At 36.1% G+C, this 27,895-nt stretch overlaps 2 protein-coding genes and 2 pseudogenes across 3 annotated transcripts; 1 reads left to right on the forward strand and 3 right to left on the reverse strand.

Annotated features, from left to right (window-relative positions):
- Window positions 1-495: 495 nt before the first annotated feature.
- On the reverse strand, window positions 496-10,360 carry LOC141834605 (putative transcription factor PosF21). 2 transcript variants are annotated; one of them, XM_074721933.1, is made up of 6 exons: window positions 10,274-10,358; window positions 9,973-10,169; window positions 9,072-9,743; window positions 8,851-8,983; window positions 1,445-1,529; window positions 496-1,144 (listed from the first exon to the last, which is right to left on the reverse strand). In XM_074721933.1, the coding sequence occupies exons 3-6, from the start codon at window positions 9,731-9,733 to the stop codon at window positions 768-770; spliced, it is 1,257 nt and encodes a 418-aa protein (XP_074578034.1). In that variant the 5' UTR covers window positions 9,734-9,743; window positions 9,973-10,169; window positions 10,274-10,358; the 3' UTR covers window positions 496-767. The 2 variants fall into 2 exon arrangements, with proteins under 2 accessions (XP_074578034.1, XP_074578026.1); XM_074721925.1 differs by having other exon boundaries at window positions 9,973-10,360.
- Window positions 10,361-11,532: 1,172 nt separating this feature from the next.
- LOC141832462 (calreticulin-3) lies at window positions 11,533-19,441 on the reverse strand. Its single transcript, XM_074719973.1, has 14 exons — window positions 19,315-19,441; window positions 18,495-18,602; window positions 18,034-18,226; window positions 15,679-15,937; window positions 15,517-15,573; window positions 15,394-15,441; window positions 15,094-15,180; window positions 14,950-15,007; window positions 12,776-12,843; window positions 12,591-12,686; window positions 12,444-12,500; window positions 12,108-12,206; window positions 11,959-11,994; window positions 11,533-11,863 (listed from the first exon to the last, which is right to left on the reverse strand). The coding sequence occupies exons 1-14, from the start codon at window positions 19,436-19,438 to the stop codon at window positions 11,852-11,854; spliced, it is 1,302 nt and encodes a 433-aa protein (XP_074576074.1). The 5' UTR covers window positions 19,439-19,441; the 3' UTR covers window positions 11,533-11,851.
- A 2,999-nt stretch (window positions 19,442-22,440) lies between these two features.
- Window positions 22,441-23,786, reverse strand: LOC141827179 (scarecrow-like protein 3; annotated as a pseudogene).
- A 1,444-nt stretch (window positions 23,787-25,230) lies between these two features.
- LOC141844181 (protein FAR1-RELATED SEQUENCE 6-like) lies at window positions 25,231-27,848 on the forward strand (annotated as a pseudogene).
- Window positions 27,849-27,895: the final 47 nt, after the last annotated feature.

The following is a 27,895-nucleotide window of genomic DNA, read 5'->3' on the forward strand; positions in this document are numbered from 1 at the left end:
ATTACGATCGTGAACGTTATTGTCATAAAAAAGGACTTAATATTTTTAAAAAATATTTTATTTTATTTTTATTTTTATTTTTCATCCAAAAACTACCTTTATAAAAAAACAACTTTGAAGCAACTTTAGCATTTGACTAATTTTAACTAAACTAAACCAACTCTGATAAGTATAATAAATTTTAATTAATATTTAAATAATTTTAACTAATATTAAGATAATTTTGACCAAAATCATTTTACTAATTTATAATTTTAGCAAAAATTACTACAGGAATCTTTTAAAAATAAAAAATACAACGACTGTTTTCTAAAATATATATTTTTTAATACTCTTTTATGAATAGCACAGCAAGCAAGAGAGGACAACAAATCTATCAAAATTAGAGAGTCACACTAAAATAGGAATGCTGGAAATGTGCTCAATTTCTTCCTAATTCGATCATTATCCACTTCAATAAATCTACCTCACAATAATCAACTAAATCATGCTCCGAAAACAAGAATTAGATTAACAAATCTATCGAAATGGGAGAGCCACACTAAAATAGGAATGCTGGAAATGACCAAGTACCAGAGCAAGAGCCCAAATAGTTCCCAAAATGGCTGACCTGCCATATGCAAATTTATGATCGTCCAAGTTCTTGTCATGCTTCATTACCTATGCTCTCTAAAGAACAAGAAAAAGAGAACATTGCTTGGTTAAGGCTTAAGAAAAATAGATAGATGGCTAGCCAGTTAAACATCATTCATGAGAGAGTTTTAGTCCTATTGAGCCTCTCCAAACTGGTTCTGCAAAGGCAGTGATGGCCCCTTCATTCTCAGGTCTGCGGTTGATTGCTGTTGCTGCTGCGGCTGCGGCTGCGGCTGCGGCTGGGTTCGTAGCTGCAACTGCTGCTGCAGAACCTGATGTTGTTGCTGAGTCTGATGAGGTTGCAGCTGTTGCGGCCGCTGAGAGCGGATCTGCAGTTGCTGAAGTTGGTGAGCTGCCAGGAGAGATTGCATTGCCGGATTGTGATGGAAAAATTGTTGGTTTGCCCCAAAAGGTGAAGCAAAGTTCATCATTTGGCCGCCGCCACTCGGCAACATCTGGCCAGTAGCCATCTTCAACCGCTGAACCTCTTCCCTCAGCTTCTCGTTCAGTGCTGCACCAATGACCAAGTTTCTGGATCATAAGCATGCTCAAATTTGAATCAGAATGTGTACTCAGACAGTGAACTCGATTAGAGTGAAAATCAGTATTGTGCAGAAAACGATTAAGGTCGATTTAAACTAAATATCGGTCGACTCATCGGTTGATGTTGGGTGAACGATGGAGAAACAAAGAAGAGTAGTGACGACTTTGACTTCCCTTGGAAAAAGAACAGACAAATTGTGACAAAATAAGTTTACTAAAGATGATTTAGCAGAAGAAACAAGAGATGCATCATAATAGAGGACCATACCATCCTGCAGGTGAACCTGTTGTTCCATTGTCTGCAATCTCAATTTCAATTCATTGTTTTCGACTGTTAGACCATTGGTATCTCTCTGTACAAGGAAAAAAATAACAGTAATGAGGTTTTTTTTCTTCCATATCTGAAACAATTCATCCTTTCCGATATCGACCACGAAAAGAAATGCACAAGAAGCTTATTAGCAAAGACAGAATGACCAATATAACTAATTCTATGATCTTACAGTGGGAGATTAACTCCATACCCAAATGAAGCAATAATAAACATAATGGAAAAAGATCACACATGAAACAAATGGAGGTAAGTTACTCTAACCATGATCAGCCATCATATGTATACTACCGTACGATTGTTCCATATACCAAACTTAAGAGTGAAGGTACAAAGAAATGACGCGAATCGCCAAGTACTAGGAATACAAGAAGCAAAACTGAACTTGACCCATAACATATAGGTGATTCATCGAATGGCTCTGTTATGGACCAAGGGACTTAAATATCTAGGGTGATTACTTCACTTTTCCTGATAACATGATATCAAAGCCCTAACTATTCACACCTCTGCATAAGCTTTTCCACACGGTTCGATCTCAATGCAAGATCAAAAGCATGGAAACCCACTAAAGTCTCGATCTGTGATATCTCCACCTTGGTACAACCTGCCAAGGGGCAACCCCATTGTATTGTCCCTTGTAGTTGAATCAGAAGATGTTCTCTAATGTCATCCTCATGCTATATGAGCCAATCAATGGCCTTTCAGGTGAGTAAACATTTAGTTCGAAGGCTTGCCAATCCAAAGAAGCCCTTTTCATTCCTTGTCTCCCTGCAAGTTTGAAGCACCAGAACTCCTCTGCCATCCCCCTTATTGAGCTCCACGCGACCTTCTCTATGCCTCCCTGCTGCTCCAACTTGGAAAAGTTTCATTGATTACTAATGACAATCCAATCAAACCACACCCCACCATTTTACTACAGCAATATTTTTTCTTTGAAAAGAAAAGAAATATAAAGCTAAATTTATCTCGTTTGGTGGATTCTCTAGAACACCCTTCAATCCAAATTGTTTGATACCTTGACTACCTTCTTGATACCCCACTAGGTTTTCAAGCCTTTCTAGCTTCATCACAATCACCAAGGAGAAACTGGATAGAAAGAATCATGCTTTATGGGTTACAAGTGAAAGTTTAGTTTATAGGCTAGAATCAGAGTCGCTCACATATTAGGACCGTGAACGAAAGTGGCCAAACGGCTAGAGGAGGGTGAATAACATTTAACTTGCAAATATGCTCTTACTCTTGCTAACAACTTAACAAGGTCAACTACAAACTACTAGCACAACGAAATAAGAAACAACAAGCATACCAACACTAACACATTGATATAACATGGTTTGAAATCCTCATTCCTATTCCACAGCTTATGATTTTTTGGCGAATCACTCTCCAAAGCCCACTAGTTTTTCTACTTCTTGAATTTTCTTCAGAGGTGGAGAAACCTTTTACAACAATCTTTTTACAAGGTAAGGAACAAGTAATGCGAAGATTAAGGCTATGAGTACAAGAGAGAGATTATAAGATTAAGAACCATAAGCATAAAGGACAATCTCTGAATGCTCCCCTTGGGCCTCCTTTTATAGCTTCAATCTCTTTAGCTTTTACTTTCTATTCTTTTGTATCGTAGCTGATCAATCGACTGATATCGATTGGATCCACCATCAGTTAACGATTTTCTCGATCACTATGGGCTTTAGTATGCCAACAGCTATCTCAGTCGATTAGCTTCATTGTAGACCTTAGTTCATTCAACCATTGCCGCTCAACTTTGTAGATCAATGACTACTTCCAACTTTTCAGTTAAGCCATCAATCAACTGCCCAATCAACTCAACCATGAATAGAAACATTATGTTCACTGGCTGATCAACTTGAATCAACTAAGTAGTTGACTCAACTACTAAATGATGACTGAACCTAAACCCTATCCTTTGATCAATTGGACTATTCTAATGGTCAAGTCTTAACTAAGTTGAGAACTACCCTTTCTCGAATTACAAATCTCTCAACTTATTTTATCTTGTGTTACTTAAGGTAGAAAAAAGAATATATCACTTTATTGAAAGATGATATATATTTATATGCAAATGCAAGACTAGAAACTTACTTTAGGAACTAAACCCATCTTAGGAAACTATCTACAATTAGGAAGTTAATAAAACTAATTAATAACTAACATAATTAATATATATATATATATATATATATATACACACATCTAGTATGGTATCATATATACAGCTAATACTCTTCCTCAAGTTGGAGCATAGATATTAATCATGTTCAACTTGTTACAAAGATAATCAATCCGAATCTCATTTAAAGCTTTTGTGAATATATCTCCTAGTTGTTCATCAATCTTCATATATCCTATAGAAATCAAATTTTATTGAATTTTCTCACGAATAAAATGACAATCAATTTCAATGTGCTTAATTTGCTCATGAAACACATGATTCGATGCAATATAAAAAGCAGTTTGATTATCACACTACAATTTTATTAGTACTGAAGCCTTAAGTCTAACTTTAATTAAGAGTTGATATATCCACATTATCTCACATACAGACTGTGCCATAGTCTTATATTCTGACTCTGTACTGGATCGTGATATAACATTTTGCTTCTTACTCTTCCAAGAGACTAAATAATAAATTTCCTCCAACAAAAATATAATAACTTGAAGTAGATCTTTTATCCATTTTGGAACTTGTCCAATCTGTATATGAAAAACATTCAATATCAGTGTGTCCATGATTTGCATACATGATACCTCGTCTGAATTCTCCTTTTAAGTAACACAAAATTTGCTCTACCGCTGTCCAACGATGAATTGTTGGAGATGACATAAACTGATTGACAACACTAACCGAATATGCAATATCTGGACGAATTATAGTGAGATAATTCAACTTCCCAACCAATCTTCGATATCTTTTAGAATGTTCAAATAGTTCCCTATCTCTTGTGAGGTGCATGTTCTGAATTATTGGAGCACTACAAGGCTTTGCCCTTAATTTTTCTATCTCAGTTAATAGGTTAAGGACATATTTTCTTTAAGATAGAAAAATATATTTTTTACTCTTTGTAACTTCAACACCTAAGAAATACTTTAGCACCCTCAAGTCCTTCGTATGAATAAAAGACTTAAGAGATGAGATTTTCGTAACACCACTTCCAATGACAACAATATCATCCACATCCACAACTAACAGGATGATACCAGCTCCTGATATGCTTGTAGAACACAGAATGGCCAAATTTACTTTTCATTGTATCAAAATTTTCAACAACCTGACTAAATTTTCCAAACCAAGCACGAGGACTTTATTTCAAATCATACAAGGACTTTCGAAGACGACAAACTCGCCCTGACTCCTATTGAGCAATAAAACCAGGAGGTTGCTCCATATACATTTCTTCCTGAAGCTATCCATGGAGAAAAACATTCTTGATATCAAGTTGATGTAAAGACCAATAATGAGTAACAGTCATTGAAATAAACAATCGAACATATGTCAATTTTGCAATAGGAGAAAAAGTATCAGAATAATCCACACCATAGGTCTGAGCAAAACCTTTTGCGACAAGACGTACTATCCACACCATAGACAGCATATCATTTGTCTATATATATATATCATATATATATATATATATATATATATATATAATGTTTTGCTTATAAGAGTTATTCTATCTTGTGTAACAAGTTAGTTAGACATAGATAAACTAGTTTTGAGTAGGAGTGCTAGATAAAATATTACATATAACCTCCTAGTCTAACGCCTAAGTTTTAAATAGAATTAGTTATGTGTAGAGGCAACAAATAGATAAGTTCTAGCTCTGATTACAATATATACAATTCAATGTTTCTTTTCCTAAATTCTACAACAGCAACAAATATTTTTTTAATAAAATAAGCAGAAATATGCTTTAAAATGACAAATCCAAACTTTAGAAGATATGCAGATAGTGTTTAGTTTTGATATACATGATTGCAAAATAGAAATTATATAAAAACCATTTCAAAATAGAAATATAACAGTTTAGTGGAAACCCTTCTGGGAAACAGACTCTATAAAGACCATAACAACAGATCAGTTTATGATGGTTCCATCAGTATTTCCATCTAAGGCTTGAGTTTCACTCCAGAATAATGTTTAGTTTTGATATACATGATTGAAAATGGAAATCATATAAAAATCATTTCAAAATGGAAATATACTGGTTTAGTGGAAACCCTTCTGGGTAACAGACTCTATAAAGACCATACCAACATATCAGTTTATGATGGTTCCATCAGTATTTCCATCCAAGGCTTGGGTTTCACTCCAGAATAATGTTTAGTTTTGATATACATGATTGCAAATGGAAATCATATAAAAATCATTTCAAAATGCAAATGAGACTCTATAAAGACCATAACAACAGATCAGTTTATGATGGTTCCATCAGTATTTCCATCTAAGGCTTGAGTTTCACTCCAGAACAACCAAACAAATAAAATAGGCCAAAAATGTCAAGATATCAGCGAACTTTGCTTCGAAGTTCTGAGTATTGTCTATTTAGATAAGATTTTGATGCTATTTATGATCAAGGATGAATTGAAAATTATAGATAATTGTATTGTAATACAATAAAAATTCCAATTGGAAATATATAGAGAAGATTATGAATTTATAAGTTGAAAGATATCTCCATTGAGATGATACTTTTTGGGTAAAGTCCAAAAATAAAATCATGAGGATTTAGGTCCAAAGTGGACTATTCATACAATTGTGTAAGTCATAGTAAGTCAGTTGGATCGGATACTAAGAAGTCTTGACGGATCAGACGTCAAGTTGATCTCGATTGGAGTATAATGGTCCTTCGTTTGAGAGAAGGATTGTTGATATTACAATTAAAGTCTCACATTGGAAATACATAGAGAGGTGTTAGTGTAGTATATATTGACCTAATTAAGGATATGTATGAGGAAGTAACAACTAGAGTGAAGACTTCAGGCGGATTGACTGAAGCATTTCCAATAAAAATAGGGTTGCATCAAGGGTCAGCTCTAAGTCCTTATCTTTTTACACTAATCCTAGATGAACTTACTGGACACATTCAAGATACCGTACCGTGGTGTATGTTATTTGCAGATGATATTGTATTGGTAGATGAGACACGTGAGGGAGTAAATGCTAAATTAGAATCTTGGCGAGAAACACTAGAAGAGAAAGGTTTTAGGCTTAGTAGAGTAAAGACAGAATATATGAAATTTAAATTTAGCAATATTGAACGTAATGAGACAAGTATTAAACTAGGAGATGATGAGTTGTCTGGAACTGAGAGTTTTAAATATTTAGGATCATTTTTACAAGCTGATGGAGGGATAGAGAGAGATGTCTTACATAGAATACAAACAGGATGGTTGAAGTGGAGGAGGGCATCAGGTGTTTTATGTGATCGTAAAGTGCCTCTAAAACTTAAAGGAAAGTTTTATAAAACGGCAGTTAGACCTGCCATGTTATATGGCGCTGAATGTTGGGCTATGACTCGAGCACATGAGCAAAAGATGAGAGTTGCGGAGATGAGGATGTTAAGATGGATGTGTGGACATACGAAGATTGACAGAATAAGAAATGAGAGCATTAGAGAGAAAGTGGGAGTTGCATCTATTGAGGAAAAACTTCGTGAGACACGTTTAAGGTGGTACGGACATGTACTTAGACGACCGACAAATGCTCCAGTTAGGCGGTGTGAAAATATGACAAATACGCACATTAAACGAGGACGTGGTAGACCAAAAAAGACTTGGTTAGCAACAATAAAACAAGATAAAATTTATTTAAATTTAGATGATGATATAATAGGAGATAGAGCTCAATGGCGTAGAAGGATCCATATAGCCGACCCCACTTAGTGGGATAAGGCTTGGTTGTTGTTGTTGTTGTTGTATTGGAAATACATAGAGAAGATCATGAGTTTATAAGATGGAAGATATCTCCATTCATATGAAACCTTTTGGGTAAAGCCTATAAATAAAACCATGAAAGTTTAGGCTCAAAGTGGACAATATCAAAAGATATATTGATTCCATCGGTTCTAACAAATTGTTTCCAACATATGGTGAAGCAAACAAAAATACTATGATAAATTTTAGACTTGGGAAACATTTAGTCGTCACAATGACTTTATGGCATTCTCTTCGTCTGACAACTAATAGCAATATATTATGATCCATCCTCTGGCTACTAAAGTCTGCTTGTCATTATCTATGTATAAAAGAACAGTGGATCAACCCTTTAGTTCCAACTATCAATGCGAAGGATCATTTATTGTAACGACCCGGCCCATTGGGCGGCCCAACTGGCGGCCCCTTGGCGGTCCCTTGGGCGACCCAACTGGCGACCCCTTATGTCGTCAACCGACGACCCTTGGCCGTGCCATTACTCACTAGGTCTTTCCACCCCTGGCCAGTGGATTTTTGCCTTCCCCAGGATTCGAACTCTAGACCTCCAGGTTAAGTACTAGAGTTTATGAATCCGGGTAGCCAAGTGAGCGCCTTTTTATTGTAACGACCCGGCCCCTCGGCCCCTTGGGCGGCCCAACTGGCGGTCCCTTGGGCGGCCCAACTGGCGGTCCCTTGGGCGGCCCAACTGGCGACCCAAAGAGAAGAAAATATTTCATGAATGCTTCATTTGTCCCAAAGAGAAGAAAATATCAGTAATTTTCTGTTTCTTTTGTAAGAGAGTAACTTTTACTCTTCTTATATTTTACTTTATTTTCATTAAAATTTTAACATAAGGAAAACACTTGTATGATTGTTATATCAAAAAGCAAATATTTCAAGTATTATTCTCGTTATTCTTTTGTGCTATCCAGCCACATGCGGCTGCATTAAATATCCCATACCTGTTTGAGATATGTGGTAATGTAGAACATGTAACCCATACACCACTAGGCAGGCTATTATGTAGCTGCCTATGAATTGATTGAGACAACTAAAAGATGGTCAGGTTAAGATAACCTCTAGTCTCAGATAAGGAAATAATGAGGAAAGAGCGATTACAATCAACTGTTTGGAATTTGTTGGTCCTTATAATATGTAAACATTAATGGGAATTATGATTGCAAGAACTTAGCATATATGTAAAAAGTGCCAATCAGTGTCCCACATTCTATTCCTAAGCAAATGAAAGATCTTGCATACGTAGTAAATTTCAAACATTCAGCCTCAACATTGAATATTGTAAAGGTACTGTGTTGCCATGCCAAACTGCTAGAGACATATTTTCACCAGTCCATATTTCATAGAGTAAGCATCAATAAAGAACAAAAAATCATCAATGGAAACACCTGTAGCATACTCAGCTGAGCAGATAATGTGGTCGCTTCAGTTTGGAGAGTTTGCACCTTCCGCTCAAGCTCTGCAATATATCTCATCTTTCTTTCTTTTGATCTTGAAGCTGATTGTCTGTTGGCCAAAATCCTGTAAAACTTGGGCATTGGATCAATGAAGGAAACAAGGCAACTCAATGAAACAAACAGAAAAAAATTGATTATTTGTTATGTGAAACCTCTTGGCACGCTTTGGATCAACAAGAGCCAGTTCAGCAAGTTTTGCAGCTGACATAGCCTTCTTCACGTCCGCAGATGAAGGCCCTTCACCCCCAGCCATCAAAAGCTCAGGCTTTATTGCAGTGCCATCTAAAGATTGGCTATGTTGATGCCTCATCCTTGGCTTCTCACTGGAACCGGAGGAAACATTGTCACCCTGAGAAAGAGCTGGAAGAGGTGATGCCTCACGAATGGACAGACCAGCAGAGGTAGCGCTAGAGCTGAACTTTTCGATATCAATGAACATGGAAACGAGGTCCTCCTCAGTTTCATCAGAGAGTGAAGGCCCATCATGCGACCCCACCACACCAAGGTCGCTACCAAAGCTAAGGTCATCTGGGAGACTGAGGATTTCAGAGTGGGCTCGCCTGTGGCCAGAATTTTTTGGAGGGCAATCTGGCATCCTGCTGACATCGTAGCTAAACCTCCCAGTATCAGATGGCGTAACATGACCAAATTGACCAGCATCAGGTGGCCGAGAGGAAGAAGAGGAGGGATCGTTTGTAATTCCGCAACTGTCTGAAGGCGAGGCAAATAAGGCATATCTCGAGGACTGGGGCAGCAAACCACCAGCATTACCTCCTCCTCCACCACCAGGGACAGGTGACTTCTCCTTGTCCATACTACCGGATCTAGAAAGCTCAAATACCACAGAGGCACCATCTATCTTAGAGAAACCAGTGCGAAATAGATAACCAAAAAAGAAAGATCAAAAGTCTAGCAAGTGAAGAATTCAAAAGTTCCATTTTTTAAATAAAATATTGTTTTCAAGATCCAAAATCCACAACATCATGAACGGGAAAAGAAAAACGAAAAAAAAAAGACAAAAACAAACAAAAGAAATAGAAGCAAAGTTATCACCTTTTCCAAGAACACACCTCCTAGAAACGGGTCACCGTGCGGAACCTAAAAACCCTAGGAGCTGGGGAGATCTGGCGATTCTGAAGCGAGAAAAGGTGGCGCCTTTTCGGAAAGCAAGCGAAATGACGCGCGTAACCGCTCCAACACTGCAAGTATCCGATTTCCTTGGATCCCTTCAAGACTGCAAACCCAACAGGCTGCGACGGAAGGTCGCCGCAATGGATGTTCTATGAGGCGCGCGACAGAAGCGAGGAGATAAACACATCACATTACATGGATTCAGAAAGGGAAAGAAACCCACCGGACTGATGCGCGCATTAAAGCATTCCTTCTTCCTGCCTTGGCGGAATAGGAACACCAGCCATGGGGCTATCGCCGCTGCAAGTAATAAAACGATGCCTAAGGAGGAAGAAGAACCAGAGACGGTGTGGGTTGACATTCCACGTTGAGGTGACCAACGCATTCCCAATTTTATCGAACGGCTCCAGCAAGTGCGACGTCGATGGAAGTGGAGGGATCCGACGGCTGGAAATGGATGACGCATCCTGCCACGGGATGATCGCGGACCGCGTGAGACACCGGGAAGAGCGTTACGTTTTTCGGTCAACAGCGAATGCTTTGAGAGTCGTGCGCGTTGTCGTGGGTTACGCATTCATGGGCCGGGCCGGGCCGGCCGGGCCCAGTCTTGCCGGGGCTGTAAATTAACCAAATTCGTGTTTGTTTAATTATAAAATATATAAAATAAAAATTGGACATTAGTGACCTCATTTTTATGTTCATAAATAAATTTATTTATTAACTTATATAAAATTTAATTATCAAAAATATATATATATATATATATATATATATATATTATTCATAAATAATATAATATATTTAAAATAATAAAAAATAATAATGTAAATAGATAAAAAATTTAATGTAAATTATAAAAATATTAATAAAAATTTAAACAATATTTATGAAAATGTTCAAAAATACTGAATAACGTTAATAAATAAGCTTGCTCATTAAGATTTTCAATCTAAAAAAAACAAGTTGAGTCCCATAATGGAGGTGCTGAACCTTAAAATATATATATAATAAATTATACTATTATATTATTTAAAATAATTATTTATATTTTTATTAATTGAGATATCTAACTTTTACTATCTGGATTAATTCTGAAAATGAACGATCCAATTCCATAAAAAAATTTCAGCAACCACTAAAATAAATTCAAAAAACATAGATGCCCACGACTTATCGATCCAATGTCATCAATAGTTTAAGCACCGTAATCATTCGAACATGTTCAACATTAGAATCAAACCCTCGTTATGAGTTATCCATCTTATCACTTACCATTGCATGCCCCAGGGACAAATAATTTTATATTTTTTTATCAAATATCTAACTTACATCCGACTAATCTTGTAATGGACAATCGAATCTCACATTCCAACCACCAAATAAATCTAAAAAATAAAATATTACTAATTATTCAAACACCATATCCATATGCATATTATTATGAATTGATTTTGATCATCCATCACACCATGCACGGGGAAGTAATTTTGCATATTGAATTTAGCAAGAGAGGGCAATCAGATTCTATGCAGCTTGAATTAACTAGCTTGAACAGTTTGAAAATTCAAAATGCTGGACGAACTGTAAACATGAGAGTTGGCATACAGTGACAGATGCAATACAATCCAAGGTTAACTAGTCCTTTTTGAGGGACAGCAATTCATAGATTACAAAAACTTCCAATATAGTTTCAATTAGAAAGCATTGGGCATCATTTCATTACCAGTACTCCCACTACGGTGCAGTTCAAGGAATCGACGCTTCATTCGGTTTGGCGTCGCAACAAATGATATCTAAGGTTTCATAGTTCATCCTGCAATTAGAGCAGTAAAAAATAAACACATTTGATGAATCATGAAGAGAGATAGATGAGAATGAAATCAAGGAAAGAGTAGCTAGAGATCTTACATGATAATCATCATGGATGTAATCTCTATGATGACGCTGCAAACCGATATTTGGAGTTAGAAAAGCATTTTATGATATAAAAGGATCAACTAAAATGGAAGTGTTCGATATTATAGGCTGATCTGAAGAAAAGGAAGATATTAATCTACCCTTCTGCGGTCCCTGTAGCGCTCCCTGTCTTGGTAGCGTCGATCATGTCCCCTTTCTCTTCTCCTACGCTCACCTTCCTCCCTTGCTCTTTGAGCTTCCTGTGCAACGAACATTGTTAATGAGCAGGTGTTCACAAATGGAAATCAAAATCAACAACCAACAGGGATATCATTTCACAGAGAGAACCTAGAGAAAGTTCGGTGTGACTCAGGAAAAACAAAAGGGTTGTGTTTAGCCTCTTAAGTTGCATAGGGGCATTGAGATTTTTTACAAACTTAAAATCAATGTAGGTATTTTAGAACAATGAGAATTTGTTGAAATAGAAGAGTTATAACCTCATCCTCTTTTGCTTTCCTTATTTTTTCTGCTTCCTCGAAGGCCTCCTTTTCAGTCTGACACAAGGAAAATACATGATGAAAATACTTACCGAATAACAATTCTGATAAAAATTGTCAGCAACCAAGCGTAAATGATAAACTGACCTCTCTATGCTTAAGAACAGTCTCCTCTGCAACCTCTTTTGCATAATCAGGATCGTCGCAAATCAGGATGTTGTCAAAGACTGAACCTGCCTTTACCTGCATAGTCATTGTGCAACATTCTGTAGATACAGGAGGATCATCCAAGGACAAGTTCAGCAAGAATGCTATCAAGCAAAGAAATTTACCTGCCAAACTTCAATGCCAATGTACTTCAAAGGCTTCAGCACGTATAGATCTGGGTCATCCTCAAACTCTGATGAAAAGGTAACAATTAAATCACCACATAGAATTACACTTTACCATTTGATAGATTCTATATCATGAAATACTTTACTAGGATGCTTCAAAAAAATGTTTTTAACCAATAAAGCAAAAAAAACTAACCAACACAACAAATTCTTCAAAATTTTGACACGATTCAATACACTGAATTTCTATAGACGTTACTAGTTTGAAGCCTTTCAAGTAGTGAATCTCAAATTAGGTACAGCTCCATGAGGCTTTGTAACAAGAGAAATTCTTGATGTGAGTTCGCATAGCAACACAACATGTGCAGTGACAATTCAACTATTCATACAAAAGATTTCCTATATCCAATGTAGACAATTAGAGATGTAACATCCTCTATGAAACCTAACATCATCTGTGCATCCCAGACAACCAAACATCTAAGATAATAATACCATTTCAAGAAAATAGGTAGAAATAATCAAGTGCACGATCAGAAATAACAGCTGTCATCAGAGATATTGTGCTACAGATGCCCTCCCAACCACTGTCTAGTACGTGTCTACAGCATGTTTCAACACAATCTGATGAACAATGGACTGTATAATACTTTGAACTTGTATGGCACAGAAACATGGGGATTCTGAGCATGATTTCTGATTTTCTGAGAAAACACAAAGATGCATCTCCCATGGTGAACTTCCCTAGCATGGCATCATCTTTGTCACCATATGTGTTTCTCCCAACTATTTGGGGTCAGCTATTACATGCATCTTGTCACTCCATTATGTTCAATGTAAGATTTTATCACTTCTAATATTTGAATGAATTTTATAAGATTTTGTTGTCTCCTTGCATTCTAATGGATTCAACTTGACTAACTATAAATGTATGTCACCTTTAAGCACGAGTACACCTAATTGGTCTCAGAAATAGTATCTTTTTAATCCTTTAGATAAACCCCACCCATCTTTTTAGAATGCTATCTTTTTGTACAAGTTGTTTCCTTTCCTTGGAGTGTTTGTAGCACAATCCTATAAGTTTTCATTCAAGAAGCATATGATGATCACACAATTCCACCCTCCATTTTAACAATTCACCCTTTATCTTTGGTAATGTATCATCTTGACATAAAGTCAAGATATCTAAAGCCCTCATAAAATTATTTATTAACAGCCATCTTAATTATTCCCTTGATTTATTTCTTATTACTAAAACCAACTGTCCAAAGTTGTCTAAAAAACTTGTTTCAAACTTTTTTTCAATGATTCAAGTTTAATCCATTTACAAATCCAATCAATTGGTATAATGCCAATCATGAATAACATAAACATCAACGAGCTTTATCTTCAATATGATTAGTGATTTCATCTAGAATCAACATAAAAAGGGGATTTTGAGTTAAGTGTAAGATATGATTAGTGAGTTCTCCATATAAATTAAGTCAGGATGTTTTTTGTAAATGATTGTTGTTTAGATTTAACATTTCATACTGTTAGTTGTTGTGCTACTTAGCATATGTTTCAGTAAGGGACAGGAATTGTTTAGGCAAACAACACTTGTTCCATAATAACAGTAATACATAAAGAGAGGTTGTGCATAATCCTTTGAGCACTCTATTCCATTCAGCAGGATTATGCTCAATTGTTTGCTAGTGCTAGCCATACAGAAAACAAGAAATCCTTCCTTTGAAACAATGCTCCGAATAAATTTAGAGCAAGCAAGCTCTATGACAAAAACAACAGAAAAGCAGCGACAAAAATTCATTGTTAAAAAAGATCAGGCTGAAAAACTAATTGATCACAAGATTTTCCTATATTTGCTCTCTCAGCACACAAAGTAATAAAAAATGTAAGCTCCCAGTATAGTCAGAAGAGAAAATAGATGGATAAAAAGGTTTCTATCCTGAGTTCCTTCTGATAATGGAAGAATTTATGAAAGCATTTGTACAATTTATTATTCACATTGTATTAGATTATCCATAGTTCCTAAGATAGCTCAAGATCTGAAAAAAAAAGATTTTTCATGAATATAAATTTTCACTAGCATCAGTTTTTATTTATCCAGAATGCAAACATGACAGTATTAAGCTAACGGGTTTATCAGCAATCAGATGCTATGCTCATCTTACCAGGATTATCAATCCATGGGGTTTTCCATTTCCCTTTGTAGTTTGGGTTCTTGATCCTCTGTAAACTCAATCATGGATGAGAATTATAAATTATACATATACACAAGACATTACATTCATCAAGCTCAGATTGGAATTACACACCTTGCGTTTCCATGGTCCCTTGTATTGTGGATTCGGAATCTTTGGTGGTTTCCATATTCCATCCTCATCCTCATCCCACGTGTCAGGCTGATTAAAAAATAAAATAAAATAAAATAAAGAATCCCAAATTCCTAACCCCCATAATGAAAAGGTGACTCCTCATCAATAAAGAGGATCTACTTCAAAACAAATTGAGCTACAAGCTCCTGAAATATCCACCAATTAACAAAACAGTATGGCAACTACACCAGGACTTGCATGTTGTATAAACATGAGTTTTACAGTTTACAGGAATAATACCTTTTTCACCTTTGGGTCAGGAATTTCTTTTGGAATAGAATCATACCCCTACCACATGAAGCAAAAAAAAGTTAGACAATGTTTGTCAAGTTAAAAACAATTATTTTAGAATGTTGGGCAAACCTCTGGTTTCATATCATCTGGATCATCAATGTATTCCCTTTCATCCCAGTCTTTTGGCTGCAAAAGTAAAATGCAAGAATATGAGAAATTGCAGAAAGAAACAAGAGTATTTTCGTTTTACTTGAACTATTCTCAGGAGTGTCAATAGACTCCAATTCCAACCTTCTTAGCATTAACTTCCTTGATCTTCCGAGGTGGAAGTATATCCCAATCAGTATACATGCTCCCAGATTCTCTTTCTCGGTTATCAACGAGGAGGCTATACGAAGCATCAGGTCTAAGAATAAATGTATAGATATGTGCAAGCTTATCAGTCTCACACTGTAAATCCTTTTTGATGGGATAATTCTGCCCCTGGTAAGAAAGGATTAGATGGAGCTTCTTTGTTTGTGTTCCACAAATGTCGGGGCCCAACATTAAACTGCATGAGAAAAATATCATCAGGTATACTATTTTCCACTCCAAAAGTGCACATGTGATATTAATAAGTAGAAAATATTCCAACATAGTAACAATGAGAATGCTGGCTTTTGGCAACTTCAAAAAGCATATTGAGGCAAAAAAAACAAAGGAAAAACAAAGTGAATTTTGATACAAGGATAACTTTGTAAAACCAAGGCATTTGTCTTCCAAGGAAAATAATCAGAGGAGAGAGAAATGGAAATTATAAAAATTTAAGATGATAGATTAATATTAACATTCTACATTGTTAAAAAGGCATGTCAAAAGAGATAAAGACTTTGGGAGGCATGGATTAATGTCCTGTTCCATGTTAGTTGGCATGGGTGAAACTTCTCATTCAATCGGTCAAATAGCACGAAGATATGCCCAATCCAATGGAACCATTCTACAGCATCAAATCAAGCACAAGGAAGGCTTTCCCTCCAAATCACATAAGTTTTCCTTCTCCAGCATCGAATCAAGGTGATCTTTTGATGCCAAATAGTTCACGAGATGAGCTCCCAATGTCAAGTTGATGCAAGCTTATGTCATCTCTGCTCCATGTTCCAACACGGATTTTGGCCTTCTATCACATTGTCTTCCGGTGTCAACATCACCAATTGTCTCCCTCACCATCTCCACATGCATTTTTATTGTCTCTACACTAGTCTTCCAACGTTGATTCAGGTCTTCCTTTGTGTTATCTTCCTGGGTCGATGTTGCAAGTTGTCTTTCGTGCCCCCTCCACGCACATTCAACCTCTTTCCCCCTTCTACTCCACCATCCCTTTCTCTTCTATGGTTTGGCACACGTCTGGTATGCACAGTATGTCTCGTCCAAGTTAGAGACTACAATCTCAACATGGATCAAGACTCCGAACCTTGATGGGTGGTGAAGAAAATTCACCCCTTTGTTCCACATTGCTAGAAGGCTTCTTGAGTATGCTTAAATATCATGAGGCCCCCAATTAAGTGCTTTAGAATTTTGGATTGTATTGGGCTCCCTTTTTTGGTCTTTACCATAAACAAATATTTAATATTATCCTAATGATTTTTTAAAAAAAATCAAAAGAGGTTAACTACAAAAATATCTACATCAATCACATAATCATAAATATTGATAATATAGTTCACTGACTTAACCCAACATGTTTCAAAGAATTTAACAATTGGTTAGAATAGAATGTTGAAAAATATTGAGGATTGTGTTAGGTCGCTAGCCAAGGTCAAGCACAGATGATGTTCTAAGACTTGATGATTGTTGTTGTTGTTAGAATACAATGTTGCAAAAGTACAAAGGCTCATTATTAACAGATGTAAACAAAATAAGCACAATAATTTTTCCCCATTTTGTTTAGGGATTTGAAGTACTTAACATACAATAATGATTCCTTAAATGATAATATATCTATTTATTATCGCCCCACTTGTAAAAATTTCTCAACCTAAATGATATTAGCTTCTTAAATGTGCTTCTAAAGAACAAAAAAAAAAAGAAATTCTTGAAGTGTTGTTAACATTAACACAATGAGATCTGATTTTTTTTCCCAATAATTGTCAAGAAACAAAGGTATGGAAATTATTGTCTACTTAAGTATTCCATCAGAATCTTTTTACTTGCTCCTCCTCAACTCTAGGATTATTCAACTTGGTCCTTGGTAGTTGGCCATACTATTATGTATCACAGTATCCCACACTATGTTTTTATTCCACAGAGAGAAATTCATCCAGATGTTTCAACAAGTTTGTGTGAAAAGCACAATCTATCCATAATCAGTGGTGTTGGATAGAGTCAACAACACATTGTCATGTTAGACAAGGCAACTAGATCTGTGGTTGCGACATTAAATATGCTTGGACCATAATTGAACTAACCTTTATTAAGACAAGAATGCTCTAAATTGAACAGAAGTCATTGTTGTTTACAGGTAAAAACCTTCGAAAACTGAAAATCTTATGATCCAAGCCAATAATGGAATCAGTATAATCAATGACAAGTAGTTTTGATTGATTTCAGCATAATAGTAGCCAACATGAAAGTTACAAAACCTATTTGAGATTAAAGAAACCAGTAAACCTGTATGGAGTATCACCACCAAATTTCTTCTGATTAACATATCCAGAAAGAAGCTTTATATAGCCTCCACCACATTCGATGTCCTGCTCAAACCTTATAGAATACTGGACCACCAGTGTCCTGTTCTTGTTACTAAATTCTGGAAATTTTGCAGATATTGCAGAATGCCTAGCATCTATAGATGTTTGTAATCCTGTATACAGAAAGGTCATTCTCATCAGATAAACACAGAAAAAAATTAGTCACACTGGGAATCTTACCTAACTTTTTACAGTAATGGAAGTTAATAAACTGCATAATAAATGTAGACAAGAAGGCTCATTCAAAAAAAAAAAAAAAGAATTTTTGTTTTTATTAATTTATCTATCAATCTTTTTTTTATATTGAGATGAATAAATAAAAAAAGGTTGACAACTTAAGGAAGAACACTAAGTGAGGAAATGACAATGAAAAATTCACACCTTTATCATCTGGATCACCGGGCCATTTTCCAGCAGTATGTTTAAAAACACCAGCTTTTCCTTCACTCCTTTTCCAGTCTGATTTTACCCATCGTTGCTCCCAATCATCTTCCCAAAGCAACAAAAATATATGTCAAAATTCCAATTTAGTTAAAAGCATATAAATATATAACCATTCGAAATTATTAACTGAAAACAAACAAAAGGTCAAAAGCACAAGTAGTTAGGAAATAACTGTTGATAAAATGATAGGTAGACGTTATAGAAATATAGAGAACTCAAATATTTCAAACTTCACCACACGTAAGATAAATTTTTAACGAAACCATCTTGGACAACTTCGAAAAAAATTCCAATGTTAAAATTGCATACATAATAGTGAAATTATAAGAGCCGCCCTGCCTACCAGAGTACTGCATCCCAATCATCTAAACCCACATACTTGTTTAATCCTTCTAAATATTTGCGCGTGCCCTTTTTTAAGGACTATCATCTTGCCCTAATTAAATCAAAACCAGCGATCCCCTCCGCACTTCAAAATCGATCAGATCAACAGTTTGATTTCAGATACTCCACATCGCCTACTCTCCCGACATAAGTTAAACAGCATAGCTGAGCTAACCATAAAAGGAAATAAGTTAACTCTCAAATATCCCTCTGGAAAAATAAATGTCAAGCTCAAGCCAAAATGGCAAGCCACAAATGATACAGAAAGAAGGCACATGCTTTGCAATGAAGTACACTAAAAGATCTAAACTGTTACAAACAAAGAAAGCGCGGAGGAGTCGTCAAATTAGGGGATACGGAAAGAGCGAGATACCGTCGAATCGCTCTTCGAAGAAGATCTCAAGCGCCGAGGCATGGACGAAGAGCGCAAGTGACAGCACCAGCCACCGAAGCTCAAGCTTCGAAGCCGCCGCCGCTAAAATGCGTGGTTGCGCCATCGTCGGCCACCGCCGCGATGATCGCGGAGCACGGAGTGCTCCTTCCATTTGTAGAGTGCGGAGTCTCATAAAAGCCCTTGTGCAAGCACACAAATTACAGCTTTGACACTGACACCAAAATATTTTAAATAATTCATTGTTTCCAAATTAATTGAGCATGGTGTCACTTTTGGGATTTTAAGAACCTCTGTGGGCGTTTTAGTCTTTTAGTGACTAAGCGGGACCATAGACTTCCAAGTCACTCAGTCTGCGGCCGGAGACTTTATATGGACACCGAAATCATACGCATGCGTAGAAATCTGACATGGGGAAAGGCAACTGAACTATTAGATAAGAGAGTAATATTTTGCGTCAGGTATTCGGGTGTGAATTATTTTTCGCTTTAAAATGGAGTGGAGCCTTGCCACGGTAGAACACCAATCAGGCTCCATTGACTGGTTCCAAACCAATGGGAATCGAACACGTTTGCATTTTTGACGTGTTCTTGGACGTTGGATTCTTCTTGGTCAAAGTTGTCGTCAACGCCTCGTATAAAAACATATATTTTTTTTATTTTATTCGTTTTTTTAGAGATATTTAATTTTTAAATCGATTAATTTTGAAAAAAATTTTGATCGACAATCAAAATAAATTTAAAAATATAAATAAATTTTAATAGATGATTCACCATCAGGAATAGACTATTTTATTCGTCTAATTTTATGATTTGAATCTTAAATAATGAAGTTAGAATAAAAAAATAATAACGATCACAACCACTATTGATAATAATAATAATAAATAAATAAAAGTCCTATATGTAATTTAAATGAGTTTCATTTATCATTGATTTTTTCAGTTATGCTATTTTAAATCTTTGATAAGATTATTAAACTATAAAAGTTATGAAAAAATATATATTTTTTAAATATCAAAATAATATCTAATGTATTTTTTATTCTAAAAATATTATTAATTTTCTCACAGTTATAATATGATTACTGTATAAATATGATCATATAGCTACTATAAATATAACAACTATGAATAAAATTACTATAATAATTTTAAAATATTTGTTATTAAATAAAATACTTTATATATAATAATTTTAACTAAATTAAAATAATTCTTTTTTTATTATAAAATTTATAATTTTAATTGCTAAAATAATATTTAAATTAAAAATATGATAAATACTGTTTTAATATTGTGTAGGGGCACGTGATTTTTGCCTACTAACTAGAAGTTAGTGCCTATTTGATATTTCTTGTTAGGACTCAACATTTGGTTAAAATAGAATTGACAAAATTGAATCGAACTTTTTTTTTAAGTCAATCAAATTGATCAAATTTTATTATTAAAATTTATTATAAAATCAAATAAATCAAATCGATATAAAATCAGTTAATTCCGTTAGTAACCAAATTAATTTTTTTTAATTAAAAAATATTAAAACCTTTTAATAAAACTTAATCAATTAAAAAAATAAAAATCTTAATATTTTTATTTGTTTAATTATTTAATAAAAGTAGTTTAATTATTTTAATTAAACTTTTGAATAAACTGAATCAAATTTATGAATTAGTTTGATTCGATTGATTATTTTGGTTTAATCAAAATTTTATTCACCTCTATTTCGTGTTGATTAAGAAATTCAAGTTTCATTTACATGATAAAAGTATTTAGTGGGGTAATAATAGGATTAAGATTTAAATTGTAAATATTAAAAAATCAAATAAATCGTGATTATTAAAAAAAAGATAATTTATTCAACTGCATAGTCAGTTTTCGTAATACTCAAAATATGTACCTAATTTTTATATTTATCAAAAACACAATTATTTTCCATTTTGCCCCTTCTTTATTAGCCATTGATTGTCATAACTCATCAGTTGACAATTAAAATTTCTACTCATTATATGCTAAACATTATAACGAGCTTTCGACAAAATATCTAAAAGTTGTGTCAATTTTAAAAACTCATAGTTCTTTATCTAAACTATAAAATCTATGTTTGAGGGCATGATTTACACTCAAGATGATATAAGAAGTACAATGAATTTAATTTGAAGTATTCATGAAATGTCTAAAGTCATCCGTGAATTTTGATCAAAATTCATTAATGGTCTTAGAAACTTCATAATCATTTTAAATTAGGACCATTACACTCATGTGAGTCTCCTAAATGTAATCATACTCTCAAACTTGATTTAACAATCCATATTGAGAGTTGTGAATTTTTAAAATCTTCACAACCTCAAGATAATTTAACACAAGTTTATTAAAGAGTTTAGGTTTGTCATACTTATTCACCAACTATGCTAATAGATTTCTAGGACTCTCCTAATTCAGACTATGTCAAAATTTTATTTTTTTTTAACACTATAGAGTCATCAACAAGTTTTAGTCAAAACTCATTAATGACCTTAGGAATCTCAGAATCACTTGAAACTATGATCATTACACTCCTTGGAATCTCTTGAGTGTACCCTTAGACATAATTCCACAACCTAGATTGAAAGCTGTGATTTTTTTAAATCTTCACAACCTTAAGATAATTTGACACACTTATTAAAATGTCTAAGTTTGTCATATTTACTCATTTTCTCTTCACCATCAACTAGTTAAGTTTAAAGGAGGTTAAGATCGTTTGTCGGGTTGTAAGTGATCATTACATTGGAAGGGATCTATCTAGTTTAAAAGGGATTAAGTATCTTTGTTATTTCTCTATTAATACCGAGAGTTACTAAATACATGATGTAGCTCGAGGTAGTCTGTGCAAGGGTCAATTGATCTTTTAAAGTGCGTTTGATTCAAATTATCATACATAATTTTGATTATGTGATCATCAAGTAATTACATAATCAAGGTTATGTGATTACTAATCAAGAAGAAAAGATTATGAAGAATAAAATATAATATAATATTGCTCGATTCAACTTTAGGTAATGCCACAAAACTTATTTGTTTGGAGGGTTTAATATATAATCTAATTTAATATTTACTGCATTATCCTTGGTTCAATCCCTAGATACTTTTGCAACTAAATCAACTTGATATTTGTTGGTCAGGGTGTTGGCGTAGTAGAACAACGCCGCAAAGTAGAACATCAATCGGTTGCTCAGGGCGTTGGTGTTGTGGTCAACTTCCTGCTCCATCACCACCATTACCTTGGGCGATAGCCCCATAGCGATGCCAGGAAGCTCTCCATTAGCGGCGATGACATTGCTGAGTCATTGCTCAAGCTGTGGCCCTTGTCAAGGCACTCGCCCAACGCCAATTGCTGGTTGACCGCCGCCGCCGCTACTTGTTGAGCCGCCTCAGTGGCGAGTAGGGTGTCGAGCTGGAGGGCAGAGCTGATGGCCAATGCCTCCCCTATTTTAACGCGAGGGCTCTTGATGTCGAGGTTTTCCAATTTGGTGGCGATTGAGTTGAATTGGAAGCGGATGTCGAGCCACTCGACCTGCTCAGTGAGGCAGACGACAATGTGATTGAGCATCTCATTGTGCTCATGGATGCCGGTGATCTTGAGGTGCGGCTTGCCCTCAGGTCGTGCTGTCAACCCCTAGAGGAGGGAGAACCACTGTGTGGGGTTGGAGGCGTTAAGATCGATGATGTGCATCACCTTCTCCCCCTCCATTGCATTCATGATCGCTTGGTTGGAGACAACGTAGGAGATGTAGAGAAAGGGGCAAAGATCGAAGAACTAGCGGGCGGGGTGGGGGGGTAGTGGTTTCCTTTGCAATGAGGTGAACACAGTTGAGGGCGTGGTAGAGCTCCAACCACTGGCAGAGGGCATGCCACGTTAGTGCCTCGAAGAAGTGGGAGACAATGTGTTGCATTGCGTTGTCGTTGGGGGCGATCAACAACACGATATGCTCTAGGAAGCTGTTGGCGTGGTCGAGGCTGTCGGCGACAACCCGATTGGCATAGTTGAGGAGGAGGTGGATCAGGTAGAGGTCGCGCTCACCAAACTTGAGCTCGTGCAGCCACGGGGAATAGGGTGACAATGACAAGGATGGTGGCAGAACAGACATCAACGAGAAGGTCTTGAGGGGCAAAGAAGACACCGACGTCTACGATTACGGTGCCCTCTAGGTCCTCACCTATGATTACATCATCCGCCTTCTCACCACTCTTTTCCATTATCTATAAGATGAGGCGAGTCTTCCAATTATATAAAAATCACTTCTTTGGTGACTTCTCCGCCTCTTGTCTATGGGAAAAAACTCAGGATAATTTTGGAAAATTTTTTTTGTTAACCCTAAAATCATGAAAACCCTTACACTTCCCAAATAATCACATTCCGAATTATGTCACATTTGCTGACGTGGCGGGCATGCTCCATTACTTGAGAATCACTCATTACTTAAATCAAACATGATTAAACATTATAACATTAGGTAAATAACCAAAGTTATCAATGATAGTCCTTAATCAAATATGCCCTTAGGGTGGTCCTTTATGCTAAAGCATGTTTGATAATCACCGGGTCACCACATACTTAATTAGACTTGTTTCAACTTCATTCCTCAATCTGACTTGAACGAAGGACACGCGATGATACTCAGATTATTTTTCAAGTGGTCACTCTCACTTCTCAACCAGCCAATCCCAATTCCGAATACCATCATACATTTCAAGATATTACACACATTTTTTATGAATTTTATTCAACAAATGGTTAAAGAACTAAATGAATAATGACTTTATTTTGTAGCATCTTTTATATACACAATATGTTAAAAATTTCTATTCTGTCGTGGTCAACTGTAATTTTTCAATTTACCTCTTCATAGATGGTTGTAGAGCCGACTATGTGGGACCGTTGGGTGGCGGACGATTCTACTTTTGCTGAAGTATGTTAAAAACTTATAAAGGAAAAGGAAATTATAGAGTTTCAAATGAGGAGGAAGATTTTAGGTTGAGGAGATTTTTTTTAAAGGAGAATTCTGTGTAATTTTTTTATGCGAAGAATTTTACTCTGCATAAAATCTTTATGTTCTATTTCCATCCTACTCTCCGTCAAAGTAAACAGAAAGTACTGTTATAAACACGATTTATTAGGAATTTTGCCGTGCGGATGCGGGTTTAACATGCTAAACAAAATCCGCAAACAGTAATCGCACCCAAAATTGCACACCCAGACGAACCCGAGGGGGTGAGAAGTCCGGGTATACCGGGTCAGGTGCCAATAACAATCGCAGCCCACTTCTTCGCTCCCTCGCTCTCGCCGGGATGAACCCTAAATTCTCTTATCTTCCCTGATTGAGCAAGAAACTGGCTTTGAATCGATCGAATCGAAGTGTCTGTCCCTTCGCGATCCTTGATCTCATCCAGGTTCTTTTCCTTTTCTTTTGCCCGATGCTGCTGTTGCCATGAGCATATACCAAGGTGTTGCATTTGCTATTCGATCATGCTATCCTTGAGTTTCAAGATCAAAAATTAATTTGTCGCATCATTGTCTGTTTGCGTAGATGTTCTTTGGTTCCGTACATTCACGCGTCCTTGATTTTAGACGCAAATCTTTTTTATTTTTAAAAATATGTTATTTCCATATATTTTTTTTTCAAATTCGAGGAATTTCTGTTGTTCTGATTGTTCGTTGTATCATTGAAGTGGGGCATAGGGAGGAGAAATGATTGTAAAGGATAGTGATACTTTTTAGATGTTATGTATGATGAGGAGGGAGCTGCCTGCATGAGCATGGGGTAATGAAGCATATCGGCTAGATACATTACATCTCACAACTGGTACATTGTAAATAGAATTTCTATTTCTTGCTGCAGGTTACTCTGCAAGTCCACGCTGCCAGCATCCTTTGTTCTTATTTTGCAGGCTAAACTTGTAGTTGTTTCCAGAGTATGGAAACTGATACAGTCATTGAAGGAGAAATCATTCAGGCCAAAGAACTAGTTATTGAGGATGATATTGTTGAGGGGAAAATTGATAAGGCTGAACTTGATGGTCAATTACCATTGGTGACCGGAGGAGATGATGGCGTGCCTCATTTGGGGATGGTGTTCAGCTCCTATGGGGAAGCTGTCACTTTCTATAAACGATATGCGATGCGCACGGGATTTGGTGTTACTATAAAAAAGTCATCTTTTACAACTTATGGACTTTGCCGACGACTTGTACTTGTGTGCAGTAAAGAGGGCAAGGCACAAACAAAAGCATGCTACCATCAATCTAGGCCATCAACAAAGACAAATTGTGAAGCTGCATTTATCGCCAAACTATGGGGTGATGGTTTGTTGCATGTAGTTGAAGCTAAACTTGAACACAACCATGAACTTAATCCATCAGAGGCTCACCTCTTTAGATGCTATAAAAATATGTCTAGTGGAGCAACTAAAGATCTTGCCGTGCGAGCTGCAGGACGTGAGCACTTACCATATGTTGGTTTGGAATTCTTAAACTCTATTGATGATGGGCAAATGAAGCTGGCAGAAGGTGACAAGGATGCCATCTCCCAGTTTTTTGCACGGATGCAGACCAAATATCCAAATTTTTTTTACATGCTGGATCTAGACATGGAAGGTCATTTAAGGAATGTGTTTTGGGCTGATCCTAGGTCAAGATCAGCATACCATTGTTATGGTGATGTTGTTTACTTTGATTCAACCTATCTGAAAAATGAATACAAGATTCCTCTTGTTCTATTCGTTGGGTCAAACAGTCATGGCCAACAAGTGTTGTTAAGCTGTGGTTTACTTGCTGATGAAACCCCTGGAAACTACTTGTGGTTATTTAAGGCCTGGCTGACATGTATGTCAGAGCACTATCCAAATGCTATCATCACCGATCAATCTAAGACTATTCAAAGTGTGGTTGCCAAAATATTACCAGAAGTCCGCCATCGAATTTGTCTGTTTGATATAAGTAGAAGTATTCCTGAGAAGTTAAGGGAACATACAGAATGCAAGACAATTCATAAGGCCATGACTGAATTAATACACAATTCTTTAAAAGTTGATGAGTTCGAAGAAGGCTGGAGGAACCTGACTAAAACATATGAACTTGAGGCTAATGAATGGTTGAACTCTTTATATGAAAATCGGAAACTATGGGCACCTGTTTATCTGAAGGATATGTTTTGGGCTGGGTTGTCCACTACACTCGACGAAAAGGGTGCAAGTCCTTTTTTTGAGGGGTTTGTTTATCCTGAAACTTCTTTACAGCAATTTTTAGAAAATTATGAAATGGTTTTGCAAACCAAATATGAGTTGGAAGCAAAAGCAGATTTTGACTCATACCACAAGAGCCAGATTACGGTATCAGATTCTCCTATGGAGCAACAACTTTCTGAAATATACACACTTAGCATGTTTGAAATTTTCCAGAATGAGTTAAAGGCAGCTCTTTATTGCCAGGTTTCACTGGTAAAGGTTGACGGCTCTCTATCTACGTTTGAGGTACGAATATGTTCCTACACTGGAAGTGTTGAAAGAGAGAATGCCAAGTATTATGAGGTGCTGTACCATGTTGATGAATTTCAGGTGCAATGTATATGTGGCTTCTTTCAGTTCACAGGGATCTATCCTTACATGCTTTGTCAGTTCTAAGTTTGCAGCAAGTGTATGAGGTTCCACCTCAGTACATCCTTAATCGTTGGAGAAAGGATTTCAAGCTTTTGAATGCTTTGGAGCATTCCTCGAAAGACTTTTATGGCAATCGTCAGGTTGAACATTATGATTCTCTTTCTTTGCGTTGCCTTCAACTTGTTGAAGTGGGCATGGTGTCCGATGAGAAGTACCAGCTTGCTTTGAAGTTAATTAGAGAAGTGGAAAGATCTCTGTTAGATGATAACACGTTTCAGGATTTGCACAACAGGCTTGTGTCTTCTGTTACTAGGTTGACTGGAAGTGATGAAAATCATGCAGCATCACTGGCTGGTATCATTGATGGTGACAAAACTTCTAATTCTGTTTCAACTAAGCGAAGAGGACGCCCACCCAAGAAAAGGAAAGAATGTGAAGCAGAACCAGTTAATGACTCAAATGGCAAAAAGGTACTTTGGTAATGTTGTATTCTGTGTGCCTAATATATGTTTATTAACCAAACTCTCTACTTTGATTAGGACCCTTTGAGGACATCAACTGATGGGCACCAGAGTAATTTGTTTCAATCTTCATCAACTACTGCTCAATTTGGCACCAATGATAGGACACATGGCATGATTGATATAATGGTGACTACTATTTTTACCGAACAATTCTTTATTTGCTAGCTTACTTATCATTTTTTTAGTTTTATTTATTTATTTTTATTATCCACAATCTCTTCTTTCTCATTTTTCATTGTAATATTGTCTACCCAGGAAGAAGTCAACCAAAATGACTTGGGATTTGGTGCCCATTATGGACTGCAAACAAACCACCAGCATCCTCTAGGCAATCAACTACAAACTGGCCCTCCATTGCAGGTTCGTAACATAGATGCTAGAACTAATATTTACTTCTCTTCTTAGGT

This window comes from Curcuma longa, chromosome 1, assembly GCF_044706935.1.
Source record: "Curcuma longa cultivar G26 ecotype Majalengka, Jawa Barat chromosome 1, ITB_CL_G26_1.1, whole genome shotgun sequence".
Classification (NCBI taxonomy): domain Eukaryota; kingdom Viridiplantae; phylum Streptophyta; class Magnoliopsida; order Zingiberales; family Zingiberaceae; genus Curcuma; species Curcuma longa.

Coding starts and splice junctions, on each gene's coding strand:
- LOC141834605 (XM_074721925.1), bottom strand. CDS start 9,733: ATGGACAAGGAGAAGTCACCTGTCCCTGGTGGTGGAGGAGGAGGTAAT. Junction 8,984..9,071: donor GATCCAAAGCGTGCCAAGAG/GTTTCACATAAC, acceptor CAAGTTTTACAG/GATTTTGGCCAACAGACAAT. Junction 1,145..1,444: donor ACAGGTTCACCTGCAGGATG/GTATGGTCCTCT, acceptor TCATTGGTGCAG/CACTGAACGAGAAGCTGAGG.
- LOC141832462 (XM_074719973.1), bottom strand. CDS start 19,438: ATGGCGCAACCACGCATTTTAGCGGCGGCGGCTTCGAAGCTTGAGCTT. Junction 18,227..18,494: donor CGGTGATCCAGATGATAAAG/GTGTGAATTTTT, acceptor TTCTGTATACAG/GATTACAAACATCTATAGAT. Junction 12,501..12,590: donor CTGTTCTTAAGCATAGAGAG/GTCAGTTTATCA, acceptor TCCTTGTGTCAG/ACTGAAAAGGAGGCCTTCGA.